The sequence below is a fragment of the Elephas maximus genome, chromosome 16 (genome assembly GCF_024166365.1).
Source record: "Elephas maximus indicus isolate mEleMax1 chromosome 16, mEleMax1 primary haplotype, whole genome shotgun sequence".
In the NCBI taxonomy this organism is placed as follows: domain Eukaryota; kingdom Metazoa; phylum Chordata; class Mammalia; order Proboscidea; family Elephantidae; genus Elephas; species Elephas maximus.
The window spans coordinates 61,412,127-61,440,000 of record NC_064834.1 but is presented as its reverse complement, the minus strand read 5'-3'; the positions used below and the strand labels follow the sequence as shown (position 1 = coordinate 61,440,000).

Genomic DNA, 27,874 nt, shown 5'->3' with positions numbered 1-27,874 from the left:
GTACAGCAAGTTCCATAATCATATCTGAAAAAAAAAGGTAATTTAATAAATTCCTTCTCTCAGTAGATCTGAAAATTTAAAAACCAAGTGTCTTTACTCTTAACTAAAATTCAAAACTGCCAAACAGCTTGACTTTTTTCAAACACAATTGCAAAAATTACCCACTTGACTTCCAAATTAGGGATAAATCTTTAACCTCAGTATCTTAGCTATAAAATACTAAGTTTTCATTTAATATAAAGCAACTTATAGCACAGCTTAAGAAATGCCACAGCAAAATAAATTTTCTCATACAAAATACAAAAATAACCTTCCCTCTGCTCCCCACTTCCCCAAAGATCTTCTGAACTTATTGAAAAACAGCATTAGATTCTTTCAACACAGAATCAATAGGAGTTTACCACAGGAGTTGTTCAAGCACTGAAAGTAACATGTTTCAAAATGAGAGACTTTTGTACAAAAAATGGAGAATTTTCAACTGATTCAAAGAATTACATCTATTTCTCACAAAACTAAACTTTGTAAATTTTTATAAACCTGTTAAAGAGAGTTCCCACCAAATATCACAGACAACAAGAAGCCACTATGAAGTAGGTAAGCTATTATCTTGAAGCAGGTTTCCACTATTAAGTACAAAACGAAACTGTACCTGACACAGCCTTTCTGTGCTGAGCATCCAGAGCCTGGTCAATCTCATCAAACAAGTAAAAAGGTGCTGGGTCACATTTCTGAATTGCAAAAATCAGAGCAAGAGCTACCAAGGATTTCTGGCCACCTGAAAGCTGTTGCATTTCTCTCATTTCACCTTGTTTTCCTGTAAATGACACCTAAAAAATATTTAATGAATTAGTATCCTAAACAAGTAATCACCATCACCTCTTAAAATTAAACTGCATCTGATGTGCCAGTTTGCAAAAATATTCTACAAGTTATTCTCTTCTATGGTAATGCTCTGGGGAAAATTGAATGTGAAGTATTTTACCCTAATTCCAACTCCAGTGAACTGGTCAACTGATGGGACACTGCTTTGTGACCCAGAACCCCTCTCACTTTCACCACTCCCTTCTCCTTCATCCTGAGATTGACTGCCCTCCACATCTCCTTTCTTCATCACCAAAGTAGCTTTGCCACCAGGTACCAACTTCTGGAATACTTCACTGAAGTTCTTAGATACCTTAAAAAAAAAAAAGGATGTCATTTCAAATATAAATTTTGCTTAGGTGTATTTATACCTATTACTACTTGAAACAAAGACAAAATACTTAAAAGCAATCAGAAGTATTTTTTAACCTTAGGTAAAAAAACAAGGATAATAACTACGGATTGGATCCTTTTAAGAGCTGTGTAAAACATCCAAGTTACTGTATGTTAGCAACCTATATATACTGGATTTGTTCATATTTATTAGGTCTACCTGTAAGTGGAAAGAAAGCTTTAAAATCTTTACAAGTTAATAGTGGAAACTTATTTGGTATGTGTGTTTTAACTACAGAGAGAATCATACCTGTTTGAAAGTTAACTGAATAGCCTCGTATTTTCGGAGTTCAAGTACATTCATCAGTTCCATGATTGATTTGTACCCCCTATCCAACTCTTCTTGACGCTTTATCAACTTTTCTTTCTGCTCGGAGAAATTTACAAACTGGTCTAAAGCTTTTTTGTTAACATGACTGTACTTCTTCAATTCTGTGTTGCACTGTTCAAGTTTTCGAAACAACTATAAAAAGAGAAAAAACTATCAATAAATAAGCTCAATTCTAATAACGTTTTGAAACATATAGGGAAATTTGCAACAAAGCTTCAAATCTAAAACCAACAAGATTTACCTGTTTGAGGCTCAGTGTCTGGTATTTTTCAAATGCTTCCTGAGGAAGTGATCCAAGTTCTCGAATTTTCTTCATACATTCTTCTTTCTTCTTCAGTAGCATGCCTTGTCGATTTGTCATCTTTTCCAGTTCTTTAGTATCATGATTTATAGCATCCATGTGTTCTTTTTCCATATTTTTCCAACGTTCCATACTCTTCTGAAGCTCCTTAATTCCAGCTTCTGTTTTATCAATAGAATTGTCCAGATCTAAGATGGAAGAAAAAAAATTAGGCCACGATATATTAAAGTGTTATTTGAGAAAAGGTATTATTTTAATGATCAAACCTATCAAAAGAAACAAGTTTCTTCAGTGCTTAATTTTATTGTGAAAATTCAGAATAAAATTAGGAGCGTACATGAAAAGAAATTCATCAAGGATATAGTTTCATTATTTAATGTTCCCTATGTTTATAAACATAACTGGGTTATGTTTATAAAAAACTAATATTTTCTCAGCAACTAGGTAATAAGAAACTTGATTCAGCTATTTCATACTTTTGTCCAAATTCAGAGTATATAAAATGAATAATTTATGGTAGCTAATAAAATTGTGACAAACATTTCAACAAAACCAAGGTTACTATTTATAACATAACCTACTCCATTCACCACAAATTGTTCACGATGATGGAAAACATGCAAAATCATTAGTACATGCTTTTGCCTATTTGAACAATTCATTTTGTACTAAACAATTTCATAAAATGAAGAACCAAAATTCAATTAAATACAAAAAATTTTTTTACTAGGGAAAAAAAATACCTTCTGATCGTGCCATAGTATCTTTTACTCTCTTATTGATGGCTTCAAGTTCTGATGTTGTGGCAGTGAGAACAGTACCCCCTTCTGTCTCTCTCAGTTCATTAAGTTCCTTTGGCACAAAAAGAACTTATGAGCATTAAACCATAAAATATAAAGTCTGGTAGTTTCAAAATGTTAAGACTCCCAATAGTTTCTACAGTTGTTGTTATGTTTAGATAAACATTCAAAAAAACCAATATACTTCATGCAATTGCAAATACTTAGAGTATCCACTAAAAAAAAAAATGAAGTAATTACTAGAAAACTTCTCAGCATACGACTACTGTTGAGAAAATACTAATATTTACTGCATATCTACAACGTGCCAGGATAGTAATCATACGAAACGGTAATACTATTACGCTTATTTTACCCAGGAGGAAACTGAGGCTTTTTTTTTTTTTTTTAAGATCACACGCTAAAATTCAACCCCAGGGCAGGTGGTAAGACATGCTAGTCTTTCTGCCCCCCAAAATCCATGCTCTGGATCAGAAGCTCTCATAAGCACTTTCAACAGGTACAGCCATCAAGGAATCCACAAAAAACAACAATATACCTGTTCTACTTGGTCTAAGCGTTTCCTCAGATTTTCATTGAGGTATGTCTCTACTCGAGTAATAATACCTTCTAGTTTAATTCTTTCATTCAGCAACTGTCTATTTTCCTAGAATTAAGAAGAAAAAAAATTAGTTGTCCATAAAGCATGCACATTTCTCACACACGAATGTCCCCTCCATTACTGGTGCTCATGTGTAGTGAAATATACTCTTCCAAAGAGCCTTATACTTCCTTCATTTTCTCTCTTTCATCTATTCAAAATGTTAAGTTTTTGTGTCTACTTCTTTTTATAAGGTGTGCTCCCAAGAGTATTACTCTTTTCCTTTTATTTTTCAGACTCAGTGTTGGTTGTTTGGAGTGCTGGTGGTCCAGTGGTTAAGAGCTCGGCTGCTAATCAAAAGGTTGGCAGTTTGAATTCACCAGCCACTCCTTGGAAACCCTATGAGACAGTTCGACTCTGTCTTTTAGGGTTGCTAAGAGTTGGCAGCGGGTTTGGTTTTGGTTGTTTATATTTTTGCATCCAAAAATCAAGTGTTACTGAAATGTTTAATCAAAATAATATTAAATATGTAAAGGGACTCAGAACAATAAATATGGCAAAGCTAATAAGCTCAAGCTTACTCATGATAAATGTCCATTAAGTAAGATGGAAGAAAATAAAGATTTCTTGTGTAATCTTAACACATTCAGAACAGTTTAGAAAAAGTTATTGAAACCTTATTTACTCTCATAGATGCTAAAAGTCCAAGTCTCATTTTTATGCTTTCTTAAAATTCCTTTCTTCCGCATTCCTTTATTTACTAAGAGCTTTTTACAATCGTCAGTATCAATGGAGTTTTTTTCCTGTCACTTGTACTTGCCTGCTGAAGTTGACGAATTTCATCATTCAGTGCATCTACTCTCTTCTGATCTTCCAGACTAAGTTGTGAAAGCAAATCTGTTCCCAATTCTGCTTTTAATGATTCTCTGGTGGATTCCATGGCATGCAAACTTGCCTCCAAACTTTGCAAGCTACGTTGCTATATGACAGATTATCCATTTATTAATAAAGGTATTAGTCACTGCACTAAATAGCGAAAAATTAGAAACAACCTATATTTGATATTAAAGTGAGCTAAATAAATAATAATTCAAACATTAGATATCCATTAAAATTGATAATTAGGACTATGCAGCAACAAGAAAAATATTTATGATGCAATACTATGGGAATGTGTGGAACCGACCATATTCCATGATTAAACTATATAAATAAAAGTCTTCATGCATATTCATAAGAACAAAAAGAAAAAGGTTGCGAGATGTGTTAAGGTGGGAAAATTACAATTCTTTTTTTTTACTTTGTTGTTCCAGTACTATTTATGCATTATATAGGGAGCTCTGGTGGCACAATGGTTAAGGGCACGGCTGTTACCTGAAAGATTGGTGATTCGAACCCACCAGTAGCTCTGTGGGAGAAAGCTGTGGCAGTCTGCTTCTGTAGAGATTTACAGCCTTGGAAACCCTATAGGGCAATTCTACTCTGTCCTATAGGGTTGCTATGAGTTGGAATCAGCTTGAGGGCAACGGGTTTGGTTTTTTTTTTATGGACTATATAAAAGTTTTTGGTCAAAACTTCTTCAAGTTTATTAGACCAATATGTATTATCACTTGTAATAATGGTAATTGAGTTTGCTTTCTACTTATTGTAATACCATCTGGACAAAAGGTAATAAAGTATTCAAATAACTCCATAAACAGTGTTTTACAGCAAAAATAGTTACTGACAAGATTAAATATTGACTGTCTGACAGTACTATTATGCCATAGCTCAAAATGCTTATTTGTCCATTGAAGTTTGAATGTGGCCTACAAAAGGAGACTTTGAGTGTTCATGGGTATTAGTGTAGTATACACAGATGCAGATATATCCCAAAGTATGGGTCTAAACAAAAATGGAACATATGAAACTCAAGAATAACCCATATAAGACACGATCAATTTTTAATTCTACAATTACAATGATTCTACAACAAAAAGGCATACTTACGAACCTTAGGCATAAAGGTTTTCTCTGACTGCTGCCTCTTCTCCTTTAGCATCTTCATTTCTGATAATATACTATCTCGGGATGCTTTAAATTTCCTTTGCTGGGTCTCTATCTGCTGCATTTGGTTCATCAACTGATCAATTTCATTATTAATCCATATACAAGGCTAAGGAAAATTCTTTCCAGGTTGTAAATGTATAATATGCTCTGAATTCTCTTTAGTTCTTATTAAGTACAACACTGTTTATCCCCTGTTTTTCTTTACCCCTAAATAATAGTTATTTCCTCAAATCTGTGGACCATAATCATGCTGCATATCAGACTAAATGAATTCAATTATAAAAGAATCCTAAAACATTTCACCCCCAAAATAACATGGATACTATTTTACTAATAGTAAAATAGTTACACAAAAAATTTTTCGGAAACCTTAAAGGAAGCCAAATCAAATCTAACAGTATTATATATATTTTTGTATCTCTTCATCCAATAAATATCAATTACAGAATTTATTATGCTTAAGGCACTATGTTAGGGAGTTTTATATGAAGTGTAGGCCTTGCCCAATACAGAAGAGTTAAATCTATCTGGATTGTCAAATATGGAAGGTAGCTGCTATCAACATCCTCCTTTTTCTTAGTATTTTCCAATACTTCCTTTGTATTTACATCTAGCCACATTTAGGCAGTTCGCAGAGTGTAGCATGCAGACACCTACAAGACCAAAGCTCAGATGCTCAGTTGCCTTCTTCTCTGGGCTGGTGCTTGCACTGATGGTGCAGAAGCTATGAGCTCACAGTAAAATTTAAAAAAGGCCAGTTTCACTTAAGAATGTCCTTGATGAAGCAGTAAAAATTATTAACTTTAGTTAATTTCAGTGCTTAACTGCCTGTATGTTTAATATTGTGACAAAATAGGAAGTACTCACAAAGCATTTTTGCCTTACACCAGGTACCATGGTTAACAAAAAGCACTTGCAATACTGTCTTAATTGTGAGATAAGCTAACCACTTTTTTTATGTCAACACCATTTTTCATTTGAAATAACAATTGAGAGGCTAACTATACAGTTACTCAGACTTAGATATTTGGCAGCTATTTCCTTGAAACTGAACAAAATAAGCCTACCTAAGGAAAACAACTGACAGTATCTGCTGCCAATCATAAATTCATGCTTTCAAGTGAAAATCAGAAATTTGGAAAACGTTATTCACCACCATAAACTTGAGGGCTTCCCAATACTTAAAAGTCTTTCCTGATGAGATTGGTAATATTAATGAGTATAACATTTTGATACTGTGTAATAAAACAAATCAACATTCGGAAGATCTACGTAACTCTATAAGCCAATATTTTCCAAAGGACCAATGCATGTTACAAAATCATGCATAGCTGTGTGAAAAATCCATTCAAAGTACAAAACAGACCAATGGATTTTAATGTAACAGGGTAAGAAAAGTTCACTGATGTGGTTTCAGACTCTATATTATAACTAATCTTTAAGAAACTACCACTTATAGTAAAAAGACCAGACTTAATGGTCTCACTGACTGGAGGGACCTCAGAGGACATGGCCCCAGACTCCCTGTTAGCCCAAAACTATAACCATTCCCAAAGCCAACTCTTAAGACAAAGACTAGATTGGACTATAAGACTTAAAATGATACGGGTGAGGAGTGTGCTTCTTAGCTCAAGTAGACACATGAGACTGTGTGGGCAGCTCCTGTCCAGAGGTGAGATGAGAAGGCAGAGGGGGACAGGAGCTGGTTGAATGGACACGGGAAATACAGGATGGAGAAGAGTGTGCTTTTACATTATAGGGAGAGCAACTAGGGTCACATAACGATGCATGCATAAGTTTTTGTATGAGAAACGGACTTGAACTGTAAACTTTCATTTAAAGCACAATAAGAAAAAAAGAAAAGAAACTATCACTTATTGAGAGTTGATGTAGTATCAAAGAGGAGTATCTGCAATGATCTGAAAAGGTTATATTGGTATGGGGCCAGATCTTCAGATACTTCAACCAAAACATGTCGTATCATTGTCACTACACGGTACATGTAGAAACTGTTGAATTGGTGTATGTTTTGCTGTGTATATGCTTAACAACAAAATAATATTTAAAAAAGGGTCATAAGAGACTGCGCAAATAGATGATTCAGAATCAGCTGTCTTTTAAGCCAGACATTTAGTATTTACAAAAACGTAAAATAATGTCATTCTTATTAAATGCTTTGGAAAATACTTTTTCATTAAAAAGATATGTAGGTTAAAAAGCAATAGTGTACTGTTGCTACTTTGTTTTTCTTTCATCATTGTACTTTAGATGAAGGTGTAAAAAACTAGCTTCCCATGAAACAACTAGTGCACATATTGTTTTATGACACTGGTTACCAACCCCACAACATGTCAACACTCTCCCTTCTCGACCTTGGGTTCCCTATTACCAGCTTTCCTGTCCCCTCCTGCCTTCTAGTCCTTGCGCCTGGGCTGGTGTGCCCCTTTAGTTTCGTTTTATTTTATGGGCCTGTCAAATCTTTGTCTGAAGGGTGAACCTCAGAAGTGACTTCATTACTTGTTGTTACTTTTTAATAAAGAAATATTTTTAAATTTCTCCATTTCAATAGCTAATATGGTAAATATCAATAGATATAACCCACTTAAACAAAAGCTCTTTGTTCCTCAGGTTCTTTTCTCCAAAAAGTAGACTCACTGGTATTAGCCATTTAACAGTTAAGGAAAGGCTCAATATTAAAAGTTTTCGTTTTTTTTCCCCCATAGTCTTTAGCAGTTAAATAGACAAGCAGTGCTTAAATAATACAGCTAATGTCAAACACATGAAAATTTTCCCCACTGGACATGAAAAAACACACCTAATATTCAAAAGATTATATAATGCAACCAAAACACAGTTCCTTCTCCACAGTATCTATCATTAAGCACAAAACCAAAAGATATTTTCAATATTTCTGCGCAGGTTTTCATTGAGCTTTGCTTCAAGCTCACCTAGTTCTTCTTCTGCTTTTCTAACATCTTTTTGTAATTCAAGTCTAGACTTTCTTGTGTCATAATAACCTCCAGTTAGAGCACCCCGATGACTGACTTGGTCACCTATTAAAAAAAACACAAAAGCAGTAGTAATTCCATAGAACTTCTTTATTCAATAGTAACTTGACTTATAATCAAACAGTTAACTAATCTAAGGCTGTAACTATTTAATAATAATTGTCTATTATTAAAGGATAAATGCATGTTTACAACTGAGAGGTCTGCTAGTGTTCAAACTTAGCAACGCTACTCATGAGACAAACCGACATTATATGATGCAATAAGAAGTACACATCGCTCATGTAGTATTCATGCCAAGACTACCAAACCTGAATCTAATCATGACAAAATAAGACAAATCCAGAAGATGAGACATTCTACAAGCCAGTATCATGAAAAGCCAGAGGGGAGGGAATAGGGTGGAAATGTCCCATATTAAAAGAATCTGAAGAGAAGACACAATGTATGCATCCTTGATTGGACACTAGATAGAAAAACACTTTGGGACAACTGAGAATTTGAATTTGGATACTTCTTAGATATTACTGAGTTAATGTTAAATTTCTTAGACGTTTCTCAGACATAATCAAACGCCTTAGGAGATTGTTTTTCTCAGTTTGAAGGCTTAGGACTTTAGTCTCATGGGACAACTCAGTCAATTGGCATCACAAAATTCATGTTTTGCACCCTAGTGAAGTGAGTGCTGTCTAGGGTCTTAAAAGCTTACAAGCAGCCATCTAAGATAAAACTATTGGTCTCTAATCATCGGGAGCAAAACAGAAAGAAGGAAACCAAAGTTTCAGAAGAAACTAGTCTACAGGGCTAATAGCCTACACGAGTCATGGCCTCATCTACCCTGAGACCAAAAGAACTAGATCGTGCCCAGCTACTACTACTGACCACTCTGATCAGCACCACAATACATGGACTCTGATAGAACAGGAATAAAAAGAAAACAAGGAACAGAACTTGAATTCTTAAAAAGTCCAGACTTACTGGACTAGTTAAGATAGAGGACTCCCTAAGCCTGAGATACTCTTTAAACCTTGAATTCAAACTATCCTGAGGTCACCTTTTAGTGCGATAATAGATTGGGACATAAAATAAAGGTTATTACCCATAAGTATGCTGCTCCATTCAGAAACCATCTATATGAGACCAAAAGGTCAACAATTACTCAAAAGCAAAGATAAGACAATAAGGGGCAGAGAAGAGAAACTAGAGCACTAGAAATGGAACAACTAGAACACAATTACAGAGAATGATGACACTGTGAAAAATATAACGAATGTCACTGAACATTTCTGCATAAATTGTCAAATGGGAACCTAATCTGCTATGTAAACTTTCACCAAAACACACACACTCAAAAAAAATTACACGAAGAAAACCTTATGAAGCAGTTCTACATTGTAACACATGCGGTCACCAAGAGTCAGAGTTGACTCAAGGGTGACAGGCCTGGTTTTTGTTTTTTAATGTCATGTATTAAGTGCTAGGAGCCCTGGTGGTGCACTGGTTAAGAGCTATGGCTGCTAACCATAAGATCGGCAGTTCAAATCCACCAGCCGCTCCTTGGAAGCCCTATAGGGCAATTATACTCTGTCCTATAGGGTCACTAGGAGTTGGAATCCACTTGATGGCAACAGGTTTGAGTTTTTTTTTGGTTTAGGTGCTATCACCTGGTAGTAAATGAAGACAGATAAAAGACATCTGAAAACTGAGCACTGGGGCCCCTGCTAACATTAAACACTGGTGAGAGGAGGAAGAACTAGCAACTGAGGCTACGAAAGAGTGACCAATGAGGTAGGAGGAGAACTAAGGGAATGGGGTACAGGAAACCAGAGAAAAAATGTACTTAAAAAAGGAGGGAGTGATCAACTTTGAGATGTTAATTAGCCAATAAAATCAGGACTGAGATTGGGCCACCAGACTTAGCAACATAAAGTACTGAAATCAAAAGCTGGTTCTGTGGAGTGTTGCAGACAGAAACATTACTAGAATTGGTTCAGGAGAAATCAAAGGACTGGAGACAACATTTTTTTTTTTTTTTTAATTAAAATCTGTTTTCCCTAAAAAAAAAAGGAAAAATTTCTTAGATATAAAAATGACACTGTGGTTATAAAGAAAGTCCTTATTCTTGCAAAATACAGGCTTAAGTTTCAGAGATGAAGTGTTGGTTTGTAACTTATTCTCAAATGGTTCAACAACAAAAATGTACATATGCAGAGATAAAGCCAGGTGAGTGGTGGGCTAACCTTCTTTCTTCAACAAATAAATCATAAAGAAAAAAAAAATGAGGTCAGGGGAATCTAGAGATCAGAGATTCTTAGCCTGGGTTCCACAGATAAAATCCAGGAGATATGTGACCTTAGTGGGAAAAAATTTAACAACTTTGTTTTCAATAACCTTTAACTGAAATTCAACATTTCCTTCCATAATCAATGAGACAAAAACCACATAGTACCTGTGACTCTGTTACCAAGAAAAATCAGCTATTTTCTTATCAGATTATACTTATCAGATATCAAAATATTGTTCACATGCATCACTACTTCAAAATTATAGTAGTTATATGACCCACAGCTAAATCTTGTTTTTGAATACATTAAAGAAGAAACATATTACTATATATTTTCTAAAATATTGTGACAGCCATGTCAATATAATTGGTTTCCTTTGCTATCTAAGTTATTTTACTTTATGTATTTAAAAACATGACTTTGATTTTCAAACAGCCAAAGAAGCCCCTGGAGCAAAAAAAGATTGCAAATCCTTGCTATTGACCAAATGATTAGGCTTAAGGACGTAACAGCTAAATACGAAGTGTGAAGCCTGTAGGCTCTGTGATTTGAATAAAGTAGCTATTTGAAAAATAATAAAAATAACTGGAAAAGTTTAATACTTTTACATCTGATAAGGAATTGTTAATATTTTTAGGTGCAAAAAGTAAAACTCACTTTTTTTCATGCATTCAAAGAGATTTTAAAAACTGTTCTCAGTTTCTCAGCAAGGACACGAATTTTCAAATACTCTTAAACTAACATGACTATGAATTACTACTAAGATTTACTCATCAGATGTACTACCATATGTTAAATGATTTATCAGAATTTATTTGTTCAAAGTTAAGAATTACTAGTACAAACCTTCCAAAGTAATGCAGTCCATAGTGAAAGCACGCGCCAGCTGGGTTGAAACCTCCATGCTACGACAAATGAGTGTTTTTCCAAACACATGTTTGAAAGCTTTGTCAAATCTGGGATTGTACCTCAGTTTACTGATCATAGGAATAGCATCCTAAAGATGAATGTTTTGTCAGCAAAGAGGAAAAAAAAAAGTTTAATGTTAGCAGAAATATGAATTATATCTTCATGAAATTCAAATAAACACAAATGCCCTTATATATTTCAAAATTATCAGTTAATATAGTGAAGAAGTTAGAAAAACCATTCCACTGAAATAGCCTGGTAACCATAAAGGTTTTCAATAATATAGCACAGTGATAAAGACTTTAGTGGCTCTGGAGTCAGGTTGCCCACCTGCAAATCCTGGTTCCACCACTCAACAGAAGCACGCTCTGTACAAGTTGCTTACCTTCCCTAGGGATCCGTTACTTTGTCTACCAAGTTGGGATAATAACAGTACCCTCCTTGTAATGTTATCAAGACTAAATAGCTGATACATGTGAAACACTTAAAATAATAACTGTCACAGAGACTAAAAGTATTTTCTCAAAACGTTTTAATTTTATAAACTACATCAGTCTAAATTAAATATTACTTTCCTCTTTTTCTCCTAAATTGTTAGGATTTATAGAACTTTAAAAAAATTTGAACTATATCTTACAAATGCAATAAATATAAGGTAAGCTTAATTAATAATTATAAAGAGAAGACCAATATAACCGCTATGCAAACAGAACACTGCCGACATCCCAGAAGCCGTTTCCTAAGGACACAGTAGTCACCTACAGTGGTTACCTGATGGAGGTAACCACTATTACTTGGCTTTTGTGATCATCACCCCTCCCACTTCTCCTTCTCACCTACACTCAGTTTTGTCTATGAAGCCAGTTTAAATGGAACATTATATGCATTCTTTTGTGTCTTGCTTCACTTGCATGTTTGTGATTCATTTTTTTTCCTCCTCAAAACTTCAAAGATCATTTGTATGTTTGAAAGTAGAAAAAGGCTGAACTCTTCAGTAGCTTTTAAGACTCTCACTGTCCTATTAAATTTTCACACATTCTTATAAGGTTTGCTTCAGCTTTAGAAAATGCTATAATAATTGCTACTGCCACCAACATTCTAAAGTCTAACACCTCGAAGCAATACATTTCTTTCAAGAACGGTGTCTAAAGGGAATCTTTAATCCATTTTAAGTGTGCCAGCAGTTTTGCTCTACCGTGATGGAAAAATCACACTGATTAAGGGTAGGATTCCACAGCCGATTATTTTAAGTGTGATCAGGTAAGCTGTACACCTGTAAAAAGCTGAATGGGTAAAGCTGCGTGACAGACATATTTACAGCAATAACAAAAAGAGTAGCTGCTGAGGCTGCTTATATACAACCGAAGACCACATGGGATTCAGTTCCCTGTTTGGAAGTTTAGGGTCATGGTTTCATGGGACACCCCAGTTAACTGGCCTAATGTGTTTAGTGCTTCTGTTCTACTTCCTAGTTTGTTGTATAAAACCTGGGGTCTTAAAAGCTTACAAGCAGCCATCTAAGGCACAACAATTGGTGTCTATCTGCCTGGAACAAGAGGGAAGAAGGATAAGTCAGGAATAGGCAGAGGAAATGGATGTGTGGCTTAATGCCTCTGTGAACAAATGCCTCCTCTGCCATGAGATGAGAAGAACTAGATGGCTGCTACTTTATTGAACATTTTGATCAACAATTCAATAGAAGAATCCTGACCAAAAGGGGTACAATACAGAACAGAATTTCAAATTCTCAGGGACTCCAATTTTTCTGGAGCCATGGAGGTTAGATGAACCCCTGAAATTACTGCTCTGAGATAATCTTTAAACATTAAACCAAAAATATTTCCTGATATCTTTTTAAAACCAGAGTTTAGCTTAACTATAAAAGAATGCCTTGAGCGTTTATGCTCTTTTAAGATCTATCTACATGGGACCAGGAGCCCCGGTGGTGCAGTGGTTAAAAGCCTGGCTGTTAACCAAACGGTTGTTAGTTCAAATCCTCTGGCCACTGCCTGGAAACCCTATAGGGCAGTTCTACTCTGTCCTATAGGATTGCTATGAGTTGGAATCTGCTCAATGGCAATGTGTTTGGTTTGGGCAGGTACATGGGTTCAAATTGACAACAGCAACTCCAAGCGTACCCTTAGGGGGTGCTGAGTTTATGTTAATGGGGGAGGAACAACTTAGAAAAGGAAGGTGAGAAAAGCTGCAAAACTTGAAGGATGTAATCAATGTCACTGAATTGTACACGCAGGAACTGTTGAATTGGCGTATGTTTTGCCATGTATATTCTTAACAACAAATTATAAAATAAATAAAATGTACCTGCTAGCAACAAAAGCAACATTATGCTTTCAGAGTCCATTATCTTGCTAGATATTTTTAACTTAATTTATAAACCACAAAAAAGTTTTAAAGCATAGCCATAATAGCCTTAATTTTGTCTCCTGGGACACCCTCCGATAATATCCTACACTTTTGCCTTTTAACTTTGCACACTTGCAATGATTTGTTTCATGTCTTGGCTGTGGTCTCTTTCTCCCTCATCAAATATGCTCCATGGAAAGAAGGGCACTAATTCCCAACGCACAGTGCCTGGCACTCGCATGTACTAAGTAGACTGAATGAGAGAAGGTAACTTATTGAAAGTGAGGTAGACCTTAACACACACCAACTCACATTGGTTTCAGGATAGGCAGTATCCCTGACATCCAACTTATTGAGAGGCAGAAAAGTAACTTCTCCAGGAAGATTCATTTTATTAAATTCCATTAAAATCTTCGTACTGACTTCATCTGAATCAACAATATGATAAAATAACCTACATGTAAACAACAAGATACATCTTTATTACCAGACTTTTAAGTGATATAAACATTTAAATATTAAACAATTCATTTTTTTCTATGCAACCCACATTCATATCACAAAAAACAAACAAAACTATTTAGAAAACTCCAATGTGGGGGAAGGGGATAGAAGAAAGGAAGTCTGAAAAGGGAAAAGTTTACCTTCTACAATTAGGGACAAATAGCACCTACATCTTTAAAAAGAAGGTTAAATAAAGAATCAAGGATACAAGAAGACAACGGAAAACATACTGTACTAAAACTACAAAAAGTTGTCTTAGGTTATCCTTATGCCCCCTTGCCTCTAAAAACCCTAAACATCACGCAAAAAATGTTACCTGTTTCCAGCAGTGACTTCCACACATGTGTAGAAAGCTGGCTCACATTCAAAGTTATTCATGACAATGCCATGATAGCCATTTTGAACATGCTGGTTTATTCCTTTTCGACGAAAGTGGTCCAATACTTTGTTTATGCTATCTATCCCATTTAAAATGGCCTATTAAGATATTAGAAGTTAAAGAATATTAAAATAGTATTGCCAATGGCACTCCTGCTGATAAGAAATGAGTCTGTTCTGTACTTTTAAAAATATGCCAGATTAAACTAAACGCTCTTCCCAACACATACATATCTCCCCTTGAAATATGCCAGCTATACGTAACACCTTATAAGTTCTGTTCTATAAAACTGGAAACCCTGGTGGCACAGTGGTTAGGTGCTACATCTGCTAACCAAAAGGTTAACAGTTCGAATCTACCAGGTGCTCCTTGGAAACGCTATGGGGCAGTTCTACTCTGTCCTATAGAGTTGCTGTGAGTAGGAACTGACTCAAAGGCAACAGGTTTTGGTTTTTATTCGATAAAACTAGCATTAAAAATGGGCTCTTCATCTGAAAATTCAAAGTGCTATCATTAATAGTATCGGTGGTAGTGAGGCTGCTTATAATTCCTATCGATTCATATTTACAGAACAAGTGATGTACACTCTACTGTATTTATTACCTGGAACCAATGACACATCGAAAACTAACTAATTTTTGTATAGTAATGACTGACTTAATGATCACTGTAAACTGAGGTAATGAAAAGAACCTGCCTACCTTTCCTGTTGCTGCTCTAAGAAGTTGCTGCTTCTTTTCAAGATCTTCTCTTTTAGCAGCAAGAGCTTGCTGTTCTGCATTCTCCTCTCTCCACAAATAACTAATCAAGAAAAATTAGAGCACCTTTAATTTTAAAGGCCTAAGAAGATGCACTAACAACATACAATTTGGAATAAAATATGGAAAGAAAACTTGAACAGTTAATTTATAACATAACTGTGTAACAGCCAGCGACTAGCATTACTCAAAAAATTATGGCATATTTTAGTCTATACTAACTTTCTTTCACTTTGTAATTCATCTTTCTTGTTTTTTACTTCATAGTATTTTCTGTCCAGTTCTTCTACTCGAGCTTTGACTTCATTAAGATCCTGATCCAATTTCTACGGAAATACAAACAATTCAAATTTAAATTCCAATTTCATGCAAACTAATCCATAGAGACAGAAAGCAGATTAGTGATTGCCCGGGGAGGGAGGGAGGGGAGAGCAAGAGAGAGAAATTACCACGGGCATTTTCATTAACTGTGGTGATGCTTTCACAGGTGTCAAAGCTTTTCCAATGATATATTCTAAATATGTGCAATTTACTGTATGTCAAATACCTCAATGAAGCTGTTAAAAAAATCCAATTTCAATGTTCTTTTAAAGAACACACCACCAGAGCACAGTCCATAAAATGAATTACTCTAGAAATACCGCTAAAATGAAACTTGTTCATTAATGATTTAAACCTTACCACTTGTATTTAACACACACTCAAGAATTTTAGAAGAGAAATGCATTTGTCAGTTCTCAAAACACTGCAGAGCCTAATTTTCAAATTGTCCCTGCTACACACAGAACATAAAATATTATTTAGATTATTATTTTACAACCAAGAACAATGAACTAGGACATATTTAAGAGGCAGAACTTCTAAGAAACAAAGGCACTGTTTACTAGGGTATTCAACGTACTACATACATTAAAGTGAAAAGAGCCCAATACCCTCTTTGGCTTAAGTTTAAGGGAAGCTGACACCCATCCATTTAGAAAAGTTATCAGTAACCAAAAGCCTACTCTGGGCCAGACACTGTTTTAAGAGCTGGCAGGTCACCAGGGACCAAAGCAATATTCTTGCCTTCTAGGGGATAAGCAAGATAAACCTAGAGATGAACCACCCTTGGCGATGGGGGGTGGGGGGGCGGGAGGCTTCAAATTATGCTTAGTGAGGTAATTAAGTTCATTACATTCATGTGTTCATACCCAATTATTAGCAAATAACAAAGTAATCACAAATAATCCCACAGAGCACTAGGAAGCATTAGTCCTTAATACTACAAGCACATATACAACATAATGCTCTTTTTTTTTAATCTATCTCATTCTGTCTGTCAACTCATCGGGGCAATACCAGTGATGTATCTTATGCTTAAGGAGCCTCGTGGTGCAGTGGTTAAGTGCTTGGCTGCTAACCGAGAGGTCGCTGGTTTCAACCTACCAGCCGCTCCACAGGAGAAAGATGTGGTAGTCTGCTTCTGTAAAGATTACAGCCTTGGAAACCCTAGGGACAGTACGGTGTCCTACTGGGTTGCTATGAGTTGGAATCAACTCGACTGCAATGGGTTTGGGTTTTTTTTTCAGTATTTTACGCTCATTGTATTCTGTTCAATTAGAACCTCTGCCAAAGAATGGGTGGTGGGTGGGGGCCGGTGGGGGGAATCAAATCAATTTCCCTATTTATGAGGATTTCTAATGTCAATAAAATTAAATGGAACTAGAGATTAAAACATGGTAAAATGAGTTGAGAATATATAAAATTAAATTTATCACAGCTTTTACACTTATATCACTACAGCTTTTACCCTTATATCACTAATCAAAGAAGTATTTTTGCTCAAAAATTTACTGACTTATAAAATCTTGCATAATTAGACTAACCCTTTCATTCTACACGTAAGAAATCTGAGACTCTGTGCTACTTGAAACCATAAGAGTAAACAGCTGCAATGACTGAATTCATCCCCTAGACAGTTGAACATTAATGATTCTGAGACAATTATATGCTATTCAGCAATAAAGCAAGTCACCTACACTAAATCTTGAAAATGTATGTTTTGTAGATTTTACTTTAGTTAACGATGTGGTTCAGTCTAAAAAAGAAATGAAACATTGTGGTTTACAGTGGAACTACCCAAGGCTTTCCCCTTCTCCACAGTAGTTGCTGGGGTCAAGGTATTCCTAGTATCAGCTAGAAAGTCTGAATTTAGTTTTGACAAGTACGTAGGAGTTGTATTATGTGAATGAAATGAAAAATAGTATATAACAAAAGCACTAAACATACATTTCATTTTTCATACTACAGAAGTTAAAAATTACACCTGTGGAAAAGTAACATTTAGGATTACTCATGCATAACACCAAGAAGCAAATGGCTGTTTTGCATAATGCAATCAGCACTATGAAATTATCTCTTCATTATTAAGGGCAAGCTTCACCTCCACAAGTGGTCATTTTGATACCCTAATGTGTGGCTGAAATATTAGGAAATAATGGACTTCAAGTTTGAGAAAGAATGAATAAAATCTCCCTCTGGAAAATCTTGGTTAATCGTCATACTCTTTCAAAAAGGACATCTGCTGGCGTTGATGTTCCCATGAACTCGAGACAAAACTCATTTCAAGAAAGGATATGTAGCAATCACAGCTGAAACTATACTAACCAATTTCTATATTAACTATCTGGTTTAACCTGTGTTTTTCATTTTCTCCATAAAACAGCCTGACTAAATAAAGCACACTGGACTCTCAAGGCCAGCAGGCCTATTATCCTTGGTCAGTTGTTTCCCATTACATTTTTGTTTTGTTAGTTTTATCTGCTATGAAATATTAAATAAACTGAGAATATGAATACAAAGCAAAGAGTTGTTTCTTTAAAAACCTGACTGAGGTTTTGGATACCTTCAAAGGTCACTAAAAAATTACTTAAACGGGCAAACCAACTATAAAAGACTAGGGAGAAATAAATACATGTAACAATATATTCTATACAAATGTATATATTTTAATATATAATACGTACTTTATAATAAATAAAATATAATAATTCAAAATGTCATAGTCAAGGTCACAAAAGTTAAAGACCGAACAACTGGTCTAGATTAAAGGAGATTACAGAAACATGACAACTAAATGCAACACATGATCCTAAATTAAATCCTGGATCCTTTCTCATCCAACTTTAGGGAAAACTATTACATGTCTGGTTAATATAAGAGTCCCCTGGGAACTCTAATCACTACTCATACTCAAACATTTGGACTCTGCATCAAAAGACTGGTATATGAATGTACATTTATCAGTTTTAAAATAAAATGCTTACGATATATATAAATGTGCATATGTGTATTTTTAAAGACTTAATGCTTTTAGCGGCTTTTTTGATAAACCAACCAATCCAGATCTCATCAGGTAGGAAGGTACCTCTGTGCATGAGCATTATACCCCCATCTCACACCTGCCCTACACACTTTCTAGTCACTTCCATCCATCACCTTTCACTCACCTATACAGAGCCACTCATACCACTTAAGAAAGCAATTATTCCCAATTTCTCATTCCAAACGTGAAGTCTTTCTTAACCTGTAAGCTATGATTTTATCTCCTACTTCAACTTTTAAAGAAACACTAGCTTAACATACATAGTAAATCATGTTTAATTCATTTAGAAAATATTACAAAATCACCATTGTATTAACCAACAAAAAATTGTGCAGTAAGTTATTAAAATGACAAAAATTATGTTGAAATAAAAAATGGAAAAAATTTAATAACTTACTATAAAGTTATGTTTTAGACTTGTATATATTGAAATTAAGGGTACAGCAGGTACATTCTACCAATTCATAAAAACACATTTTAAAATATACTCACTGTATATTAATACTCACTGACATGGAAAAAATATTCTTTAAAAAAAAAAAGGAGTACTACTATATGGGTAACATTAAGTCATTCTGGCTTTTTTTAAGTAAGTGCCTGTCTGCTATAGTTTATAAGTAGCATGTAAACCTATTTAAAAATAAAACTTAAAGAAATAGATAAAACTGTACATTAAATTTAAGATGCTTATCATTGTTGAAAGATTTTCACAAGGTAGCTATAAAATTCTTACATTATACTGTTCCAGATTTTTCTCTTTATTTGCCTCAGTGTCCTCCAAATCCTTGTGTATAGCGGCAATCTGTCTTTTCTTGTCATTAATAGCCTGATCTAAAGATTTGAGTTCCTTTTTAATCCACTTATCCCTTTCTTCTTTTGATGTAAACTGGCTTCCTCGACCTTGTTTTGCATAGAGATCCGTTCTTTCCTGGGTAGCTTGGGCCAATCTATACAAGACAGGCAAGGAAGAGAATGGATAAAAACAGGAAATAACCAGGTTTAATAAAAATCACTGATTTCTACTATACATAAGCCATTTTTTTAAACTACAGAAGCAATAAGCCATTTAATTACAGAAAAAAGTAAGTGTAAAAAGCAACTGCTATACATATAGTATATATATGTACACACATACATCTATATACATATGTATATAAATAAAACACAGCCCCTTTGAGTAGTTTTACATCATCAATTAAACCACAGTTAAAGTCAGGTAAGAAGCCCTGGTGGCATAGTGGTAAAAAACTACAGCTACAAAAAGACCATACTTAATGGTCTGACTGAGACTAGAGGAATCCCGGCGGTCATGGTCCCCAAACCTTCTGTTGGCCCAGGACAGGAACCATTCCTGAAGACAACTCATCAGACATGAAAGGGACTGGACAGTGGGTAGGAGAGAGATGCTGATGAAGAGTGAGCTATTTCTATCAGGTGGACACTTGAGACTGTGTTGGCATCTCCTGTCTGGAGGGGAGATGGGAGGATAGACAGAGTTGGAAGCTGGCAAAATTATCACGAAAGGAGAGACTGGAAAGGCTGACTCATTAGGGGGAGAGCAAGTGGGAGTACGGAGTAAGGTGTATATAAACTTATATGTGACAGTTTGACTTGATTTGTAAACGTTCACTTGAAGCTCAATAAAAGTTAACAAAATAAATAAATAATAAACAATAAAATTAAAAAAAAAAAAGCTACAGCTGCTAACCAAGAGGTCAGCAGTTCGAATCTGCCAGATGCTCCTTGGAATCTGTGTGGGGTGGTTCTACTCTTCCTATAGGGATGCTATAAGTCTGAATTGACTCGACGGCAACGGGTTTGGTTTTTTTTTAAAGTCAGGTAGAATAGCCATACCTATACCCTAAAAATTTCAGGCAGACCCCATGCTCACACCAGGTCTGAGTTTGTCAGTACATCTAGACTTTTAGTTCTAGTGTCCCATCTCAAGAACTTTCAAAAATGGCCCAACTGTATTTGACTAAATAAACATTTTCAACTCCTTACAATAAAAGACACTATAAAGGTTAAAAGGAAACCCTGGTGGCGTAGTGGTTAAGCTGCTAACGAAGAGGTCAGCAGTTCAAATCCGCCAGGCGCTCCTTGGAAACTCTATGGGGCATTTCTTCTCTGTCCTATAGGGTCGCTATGAGTCGGAATCGACTCGACGGCAGTGGGTTTGGTTTTAGGTTATAAAGGTTAAAAGGCCATAAAAAGACAGAATATTTTACAATATACAGAACAAAGATTAATGTTCAGATTACATAAAATATTCCTATAAAAAAAACCCATAAGAAAAAAATAGACAAAAGATGATAAACAGGCAATTCACTAAAACAATGTAAGAGGTGTAAAAACATAATATACTAAATTAATGTGAAAATAGCAAACGTTGCCAAGTCTAATATATAAACAGATACAAAAAAGTCTAGCATTGAGTAAAAAAATAAAAGTCACAGAATGACACATACAGTAAGATGCCGTTTAGGTTAAAAAAAAAAAAAGCACAAACATTATGCACGTTTTAAAAAGCCCAACAACATCTAGCTGTTTATCTTATGAAAGTTACTTAACCTCTCAGAGCCTCAAGTTTGTTGAATTTAAAATGGGGATAATGTCAATCTCCTACAGCTTGTGAGTAGAAATAATGTAGATAATATGCATACAATAACTCTAGGCCCACAGCAGTTTAAAGTTGGCTATTATTTTTTCAAATGAACATTTATCTTTTGCCCTTAATTACTGTGTTAGTGCCTTCTTAATCCATAACTATACACATTCCATACAGGAATTATGTAGAAAATATTGGTGAAAAATCCCAGACCTAGCAATGCCTCGCTCTTCTTTTTCTTTTACGCTGTTGAATTTAGGTTCTGTTTCTGCCAGTTCTTTCTGCTTTTCTTCTATTTTTTCAAGCAGCTTCTGCCTCTCTTTTAATAAGCGTTTCTGTAAATAAATCAAGGTGAGTAAAAATTAAATCTGCTTATAATTTTTTTCTTAATTTATAAACCTAACGTGGTTCATAAAAAAAGTTTATGAGAAAATGGCACCTGCAACATAAAACCAGATTTTTTTTTTCAATGTAAGAAACAGATAGGACTGAACTGCTACTTCAGTGCAAGCTATTTTAATTTGCCAAATCTTTTACAAAAAAATTCAAGCACGCACCAGTCACAGAAAGCACTGTCTTCGCAGTTCCCACTTAACAGTTTCAGCATTTTAACTTACCCTTTGCTCACTATTCCCTGCCAATTCATCTTGCAAATCTTTGGCTTTAAGCTCCAACTTAGTCCTCTGCTTAATTTGCTCCTGTCGTTCAGCACTGAGCTGTTCCTTTTCTTCTTTCATAGCTGAAATTTTTGTTTTCAGTTCTCGAACTTGGCGTTCAATATCCTATTCAAAAAGAATGAAACAGAAATGAGTCATGCAATTTAAAGTGCAATAGCAGAATTCTGACACAATTAATGCTATCTCTTCTTTCCCTTAAACTTTTGGTACTCCTCTGTCTTTCCAGTACTCAATCTCTGTGACTCCCCCTTGTGGTTCCCATTCCATAATTCTGGTACAAAAGGTTTACTGAGATAAAAAACTACAAGCTAGGCTCAGGCTGATTTATCACTTTACCTCCATTTTATCTCTGGCATCCTGCTGGGCATCTCTTAATTGCCTGGATTTTTCTCCACTAGTCTCTCGCTTAGCAGAAAGCTGGGGGAAAAAACACAAACAAGCACCATTTCTGACCCATTTTATTATTTCATAATACCTAATAAAAATATGTTATCATATCTGTTAAAATAAACTAAAAGTAATCATTCATTTAAATGTTTTTCCAAAAAAAAAAAAAAAAAACACACTGCCTTCAAGTCAAATTCCGATTTATAACGACCCTATTGAACAGAGCAGAACTGCCCGATTGGGTTTTCAAAGCTATAAATCTTTATGGAAGCAGATGAACATATCTTTCTCCTGCAGAGCGACTGGTAAGTTCAAACCATGAACCCTTCTGTCAGCAGGCAAGCGCATAACCACCGTCCCACCAGGGCTCCATTAAAATAAAAAAAAAAAAAAAAAAAGTTTAATGGTTTTCTCCAAATAGATAGCTCCTATAGTTTTAAGCATTACCATTACCTAAAACAATTTTTTGTACAAAATGTCAGCAATACTACAAAATATATTTTACAAAGTCAAGGAAAAAAAATCCAAGGAGCTTTAAAGGTGGCTTTCCTCTTAGCCTGGACTGCCTGACACCATCATCCCGTTATATTTAAGACACAACTATTAAGAACACATGAGTCTAGGCATCTTCCTTTGAATAAACTGCAATAAAAACATTTGATAACTAATTCGTTCCGATAACTTTTATTTTTAAATTTCTATTTAAAATCATTGCAAAGTATAAACACAGCATGGGTTCAACATATTCATAAAAATAAAATTAAAGTGGCAAATGTAAATAATTTACCTCATCAAGTTTAGCACGGGTCTCATTAAGCTCCTGATTGTAAATGGTATATTCCAGGGCTCGTCTCATTTTATCCCACTTCTGATACTGAGCTAGTTCTTCCTTTTCTTCCTCTAAGGTATGTAATCTCTCTTCAATGTACTTTAATAATTCATTGATCTTTTCCCTCTTGCCCTCTTAAAAAAATGGAGAGGGAGGGGAGTTGAATAAAGTTTTTATGTAATACTATCACTTCTCAAATAAACCATGAATTAAATTTAATCTTAAGAACTTTAGGAATATTTCTTTGATATTATGTGGTAACCAAACTTAAGATACTAAAATGGCAATTAAGATGCTTTATTATGAAAAGTATCAGAGAACACAATGACAATAATTTTGATATTACATGTGGTAAGGTCCTTCATCTTAAGCTTCCTTTCAAGCCAGTGTGCCGTCTCACAACATTAAAAAAAAAATTCATTAACACTGTCAGTATTACTGATTCTCAATTTCTATTAAAAACATTATTTACAGCTGCCAACTATTGAATACCTACTACCCTCCAGCCAGAGTGGTACTCCGTCCCTTTGTTCGTCAACACAAACTACGAGATAGGATTGTACAGGTATGGAAGATCACACTGTTAGTTAATTAGTCAGATTTTGAACCCAGGACTGACTCTGAGCCAGGATATGACAGCGCACTTAAAAAGCAAAGCAAGGTTTCCATGATAAATGTATGAATGAAGATTCCAAGTTCAAACTTTTACAATTACTTGCTCTGAGCAACTTAAAATGTAATGCCAATTGATAATCCAGCATTTTTTTTTTTTTTTTTGAGGAATGCATCCAAATTTGTAGTCCTCACTAACAATGATGAGGAAGCTAGAAGCACAAAACAGCTGACCTGCAAAGGCACTCTTATCTAACAGTTGCACTTCTTTATTCAAAGAGACGAATTATTGGAAATCTCAAAACTTAAACTGCCTCAAACTAATTTTCTCTCCATTTAGTATATAAGCAAATTATATATACTCCTGAGAATATATAAAAGATGTAACTTTTTTTAACTGTTACAACATGATGACAAAGTAATTGCCCAAAAGAAAAAGAAAGTGTAATCACATTTGTGTTACCTGTTTCTTTCATTAAGGAGATGCTTTCTTCTTTTCGCTCATCATATACTCTAGTACCAGCAACTTCTCTTAATAGCTTTAGTCTTTGGGAATCTGGTGCTGTTGCCATCTGGTTGATCTATAAATTTAAAGAAATGATTACTGAATAGCTACAGAAAGCTCTTTAGCTTAAAAGGATTTTAGTACATATATTCATATGCTCGCTTCTTTATGTTTTAAGTAGACTATGAGTTAGCTAAAATAATTTGTATAGCACATACCCCTACATACTGTACCTCCTCTAATTAAATGGAATTTACCAAATAAAATAGAAATGGAATTGATATATTTATGAGCCTCCTTTATGAAAAACTCTAACTTACAAATGGAGGAGTATCCATACTATCACTTTATCATAGTCAAGATGATAAGGTATAAAAGAGCTCCATTTTAAAAGAACAAAGGATTTTTATAAGAGTGAACTATCATTGACAGCAAATTTTTAAAACCTGTAATAATACAATTAAAATATAACAAAAGTGGTATACTTTAAATGTAGATAGATAAAAATAATTACTTTACAGGGGTAGTGAGCATTAAATGAAATAATATAAGAAAAAACCAAACCTGTTGCCATCGATTCGATTCCAACTTATAGCGACTCTACTAGACAGAGCAGAACTGCCCCGTGGGGTTTCTAAGGAATGGCTGGTGGACTCGAACTGCTGAACCCTTAGTTAGCAGCCTGAGCTCTTAACTACTGCGCCATCCTTTAAAATCTCATTTTAAAATGCATGGCAAAAAATGTATGGCAAAAAGAGAGAGTGGCAACCTAAGTGAGATGCAACTTAATGCAGCGGAAATAACACGCAAAAAGGTGAATAAATAACAAAAGCTCAATGAACAATAAATAGCAAGCAATAAAGGTCAAAAGTATCAGTTTCATTAAAAAACTAAGGTGAAAGTTACTCTTAACACTTTTATATAAAAGGGGAACCATTTCTGAGCTAAGAAAATACTATCTAAAGTATATACATCAAAGAATAATCACCCTTTAAATCCTCATCACTGGGTACCCCAATTAAATATGTTCATTCATTCAATTTATCCACTCAAGAAGTATTTACTGAATGGCTACCACATATGTTCCACCTTTTTGGGCACTGGGAATATAGCAATAAACAAAACAGGAAAGGTCTTGCCCTCATGGAGCTTACATTCTAGGAAAATAAGCACATTGTTAATGTGTAGCATAAGTGTCATGAAAAAAAACAATAAGAAAATAAAGCACATAGCGTACTGAAAGGAGGCAGTGCTATTTTAGATGATCTAGCTATGGATGGTTTATGTAAAATGATAAGGAGGTAAGACTCAGATAATAGCTCTTCCAAATTAACTTCCTTTTTTTAAAAAATTTATCTCCCACAAACAGTAAAGGTCTTCTCAAAAATCTGTTCTTTCAGTACATTTCCCAAAAGTAAAACCCCATACTTTTCCTAAGATTTCTGAATGATGACTTTCCAACACATACCTAAAAAAGTCTCCAATATGAAGTAAGAATTGGACATTCTTTGAGAATTCTCCTCTAGTTCTCATCTCACCCCCTCAGATAAAATATACTTCAGAAAATTACTAGGGCATCTCAGTGTAAGCTTTTAAAAAAAGAAACTATCTTAGAGATAGTTCAAAATATACAGGGGGTAGTAAAATAATTAGCTTAAGTTTATAGTTTAGCTGCTGTAAAGAATACAATCTCAGTAAGGGAAAATAATTCATACCATTATTATAGATTTCTGATAATACAAACTTTTCAGTGTTTTGGAGCCCTGGCGGCATAGGAGTTTAAGAACTTGGCTGCTAACCAAAAGGTTGGCCGTTGAAATCCACCAGCCACTCCTTGGAAACCCTATGGGTCAATTCTACTCTGTCCTACAGGGTTGCTGAGTCGGAATTGACCTGACAGCAACTGGTTTTTATTTTTGGTTTTCAGTGTTTTAATTCTATGATAAAGTAATTTAATATTAATTCTAGAAAGTAATTTTTTCCAATGTGATTTTTATGGAATTTCCATAATATTCTTAAATATGATTCTTATGACTTCCACAAACCAAAAATGTCTCATAGAATATAGTGAATATTACAGGTCACTAGGAAAACAAGATCCACTTAAACGACTCTCCTGAAATATTTCTATCTTATTTTCTAATGGATCTTTATTTGGAACTTTATAGCCACAAAAAGATAATGCTTACTTCAACATAAAATAAGGTCCATTTTTGCTTCAATTTAACCACTATAATCAATAAACCAAACTCATCATTCAAGTGAAGAATATACTTAGAAAACAAATCCTATTAAAAAAAGAGCATATTTTTTTTTTTTTACCTTTCCTTGTTTAACAATATAGTAAGGATTGCTTCGAGAAAAACCAGCACTTTCAAGGAGGTTCATCACATCATTTTTCCTGTTGAGAAACATTGGAATTTTTTGTTAGATAAATAATTTAAAGCATCGAACAATAAGCAAAATACGAAGAGTCTAGTTCCTGTTCATTGGAAAATACAGAATAGTCATTAAAGTTCTACTGTATCAACCTTAGAGAATCTTACGATTCTTATGTTCACGCTTTAAATACTGGCTTGCTGAGTATGAGGCAAGAAGAATATTTTTACCCTTTTGTAAAAAAAAATTGTAAATGTGAAGAAAAATACTTACGTGACCATTTTCTTGTCTAAGAAATACTGATCCTTTTTGGCACCAATTACCCTCCGAAGTGAAACTTCCTCTTTATCAATCTAATATTTAAAAGTGCAAAGTTAATTTAACAGTAAAAGCAGGAAACTTTTTAGTCAATAAGGTCATTTTAAAGTTCCTTAACCGTAAGTTTTCCCTATTATAAAATCTCAATTATCTCTCAAAGGACCAAAACCAAACCAAACCCAGTGGCGTCGAGTTGATCCCGACTCATAGCAACCCTGTAGGACAGAGCAGAACTGCCCCATAGAGTTTCCAAGGAACGCCTGGTGGATTCAAACTGCCGACCCTTTGGTTAGCAGCCATAGCACTTAACCACTACACCACCAGGGTTTCCTCTCAAAGGACATGCTATGAATATTCAATTCTTAGGACAAACTTTTTTTCACAAGAGCCTGCATATTTCCATTTGCTGTTTTCCAAAATGTTCGTTTTAATTTTATGGCAAAATCATTATGTAAACTGTATAGTTATTTTAATACAGGTTCAAGTATAAAAGTTAAAGTACAACTATAAACAAATGTTTCTAAGTATTCAAAAATTAACTGCATCAATAAAATACTGAACATTACTAAAGAGAAAAAACAATAACTCACTGGTAAACGGTTGTCTGAATTGTCAAAAATAATCTCCACAAAAGCAGAAATAACACGAGGACCAGTACCCTCCTAAAACATTA

The 27,874-nt window shown here is 34.6% G+C and overlaps 1 protein-coding gene across 1 annotated transcript in view; it reads right to left on the bottom strand.

Annotated features, from left to right (window-relative positions):
* The window catches only part of SMC3 (structural maintenance of chromosomes 3), a 43,718-nt gene that overhangs the window by 1,808 nt on the left and 14,036 nt on the right, over positions 1-27,874 (bottom strand). Inside the window, exons 5-28 of the mRNA XM_049855222.1 lie at positions 27,792-27,863; positions 27,157-27,236; positions 26,827-26,905; positions 24,463-24,580; positions 23,346-23,521; positions 22,508-22,588; positions 22,112-22,276; positions 21,708-21,829; positions 19,620-19,833; positions 15,745-15,848; positions 15,466-15,565; positions 14,702-14,862; positions 14,194-14,335; positions 11,455-11,605; positions 8,216-8,368; positions 5,260-5,411; positions 4,087-4,245; positions 3,225-3,332; positions 2,630-2,738; positions 1,827-2,074; positions 1,505-1,717; positions 983-1,174; positions 650-827; positions 1-24 (exon numbers count right to left, since the gene is read on the bottom strand). The exon at positions 1-24 is cut by the window's left edge and continues 83 nt beyond it. Coding sequence (XP_049711179.1) covers positions 1-24; positions 650-827; positions 983-1,174; positions 1,505-1,717; positions 1,827-2,074; positions 2,630-2,738; positions 3,225-3,332; positions 4,087-4,245; positions 5,260-5,411; positions 8,216-8,368; positions 11,455-11,605; positions 14,194-14,335; positions 14,702-14,862; positions 15,466-15,565; positions 15,745-15,848; positions 19,620-19,833; positions 21,708-21,829; positions 22,112-22,276; positions 22,508-22,588; positions 23,346-23,521; positions 24,463-24,580; positions 26,827-26,905; positions 27,157-27,236; positions 27,792-27,863 — 3,301 coding nt within the window. The remainder of the gene's footprint in view (positions 25-649; positions 828-982; positions 1,175-1,504; positions 1,718-1,826; positions 2,075-2,629; positions 2,739-3,224; positions 3,333-4,086; positions 4,246-5,259; positions 5,412-8,215; positions 8,369-11,454; positions 11,606-14,193; positions 14,336-14,701; positions 14,863-15,465; positions 15,566-15,744; positions 15,849-19,619; positions 19,834-21,707; positions 21,830-22,111; positions 22,277-22,507; positions 22,589-23,345; positions 23,522-24,462; positions 24,581-26,826; positions 26,906-27,156; positions 27,237-27,791; positions 27,864-27,874) is intronic.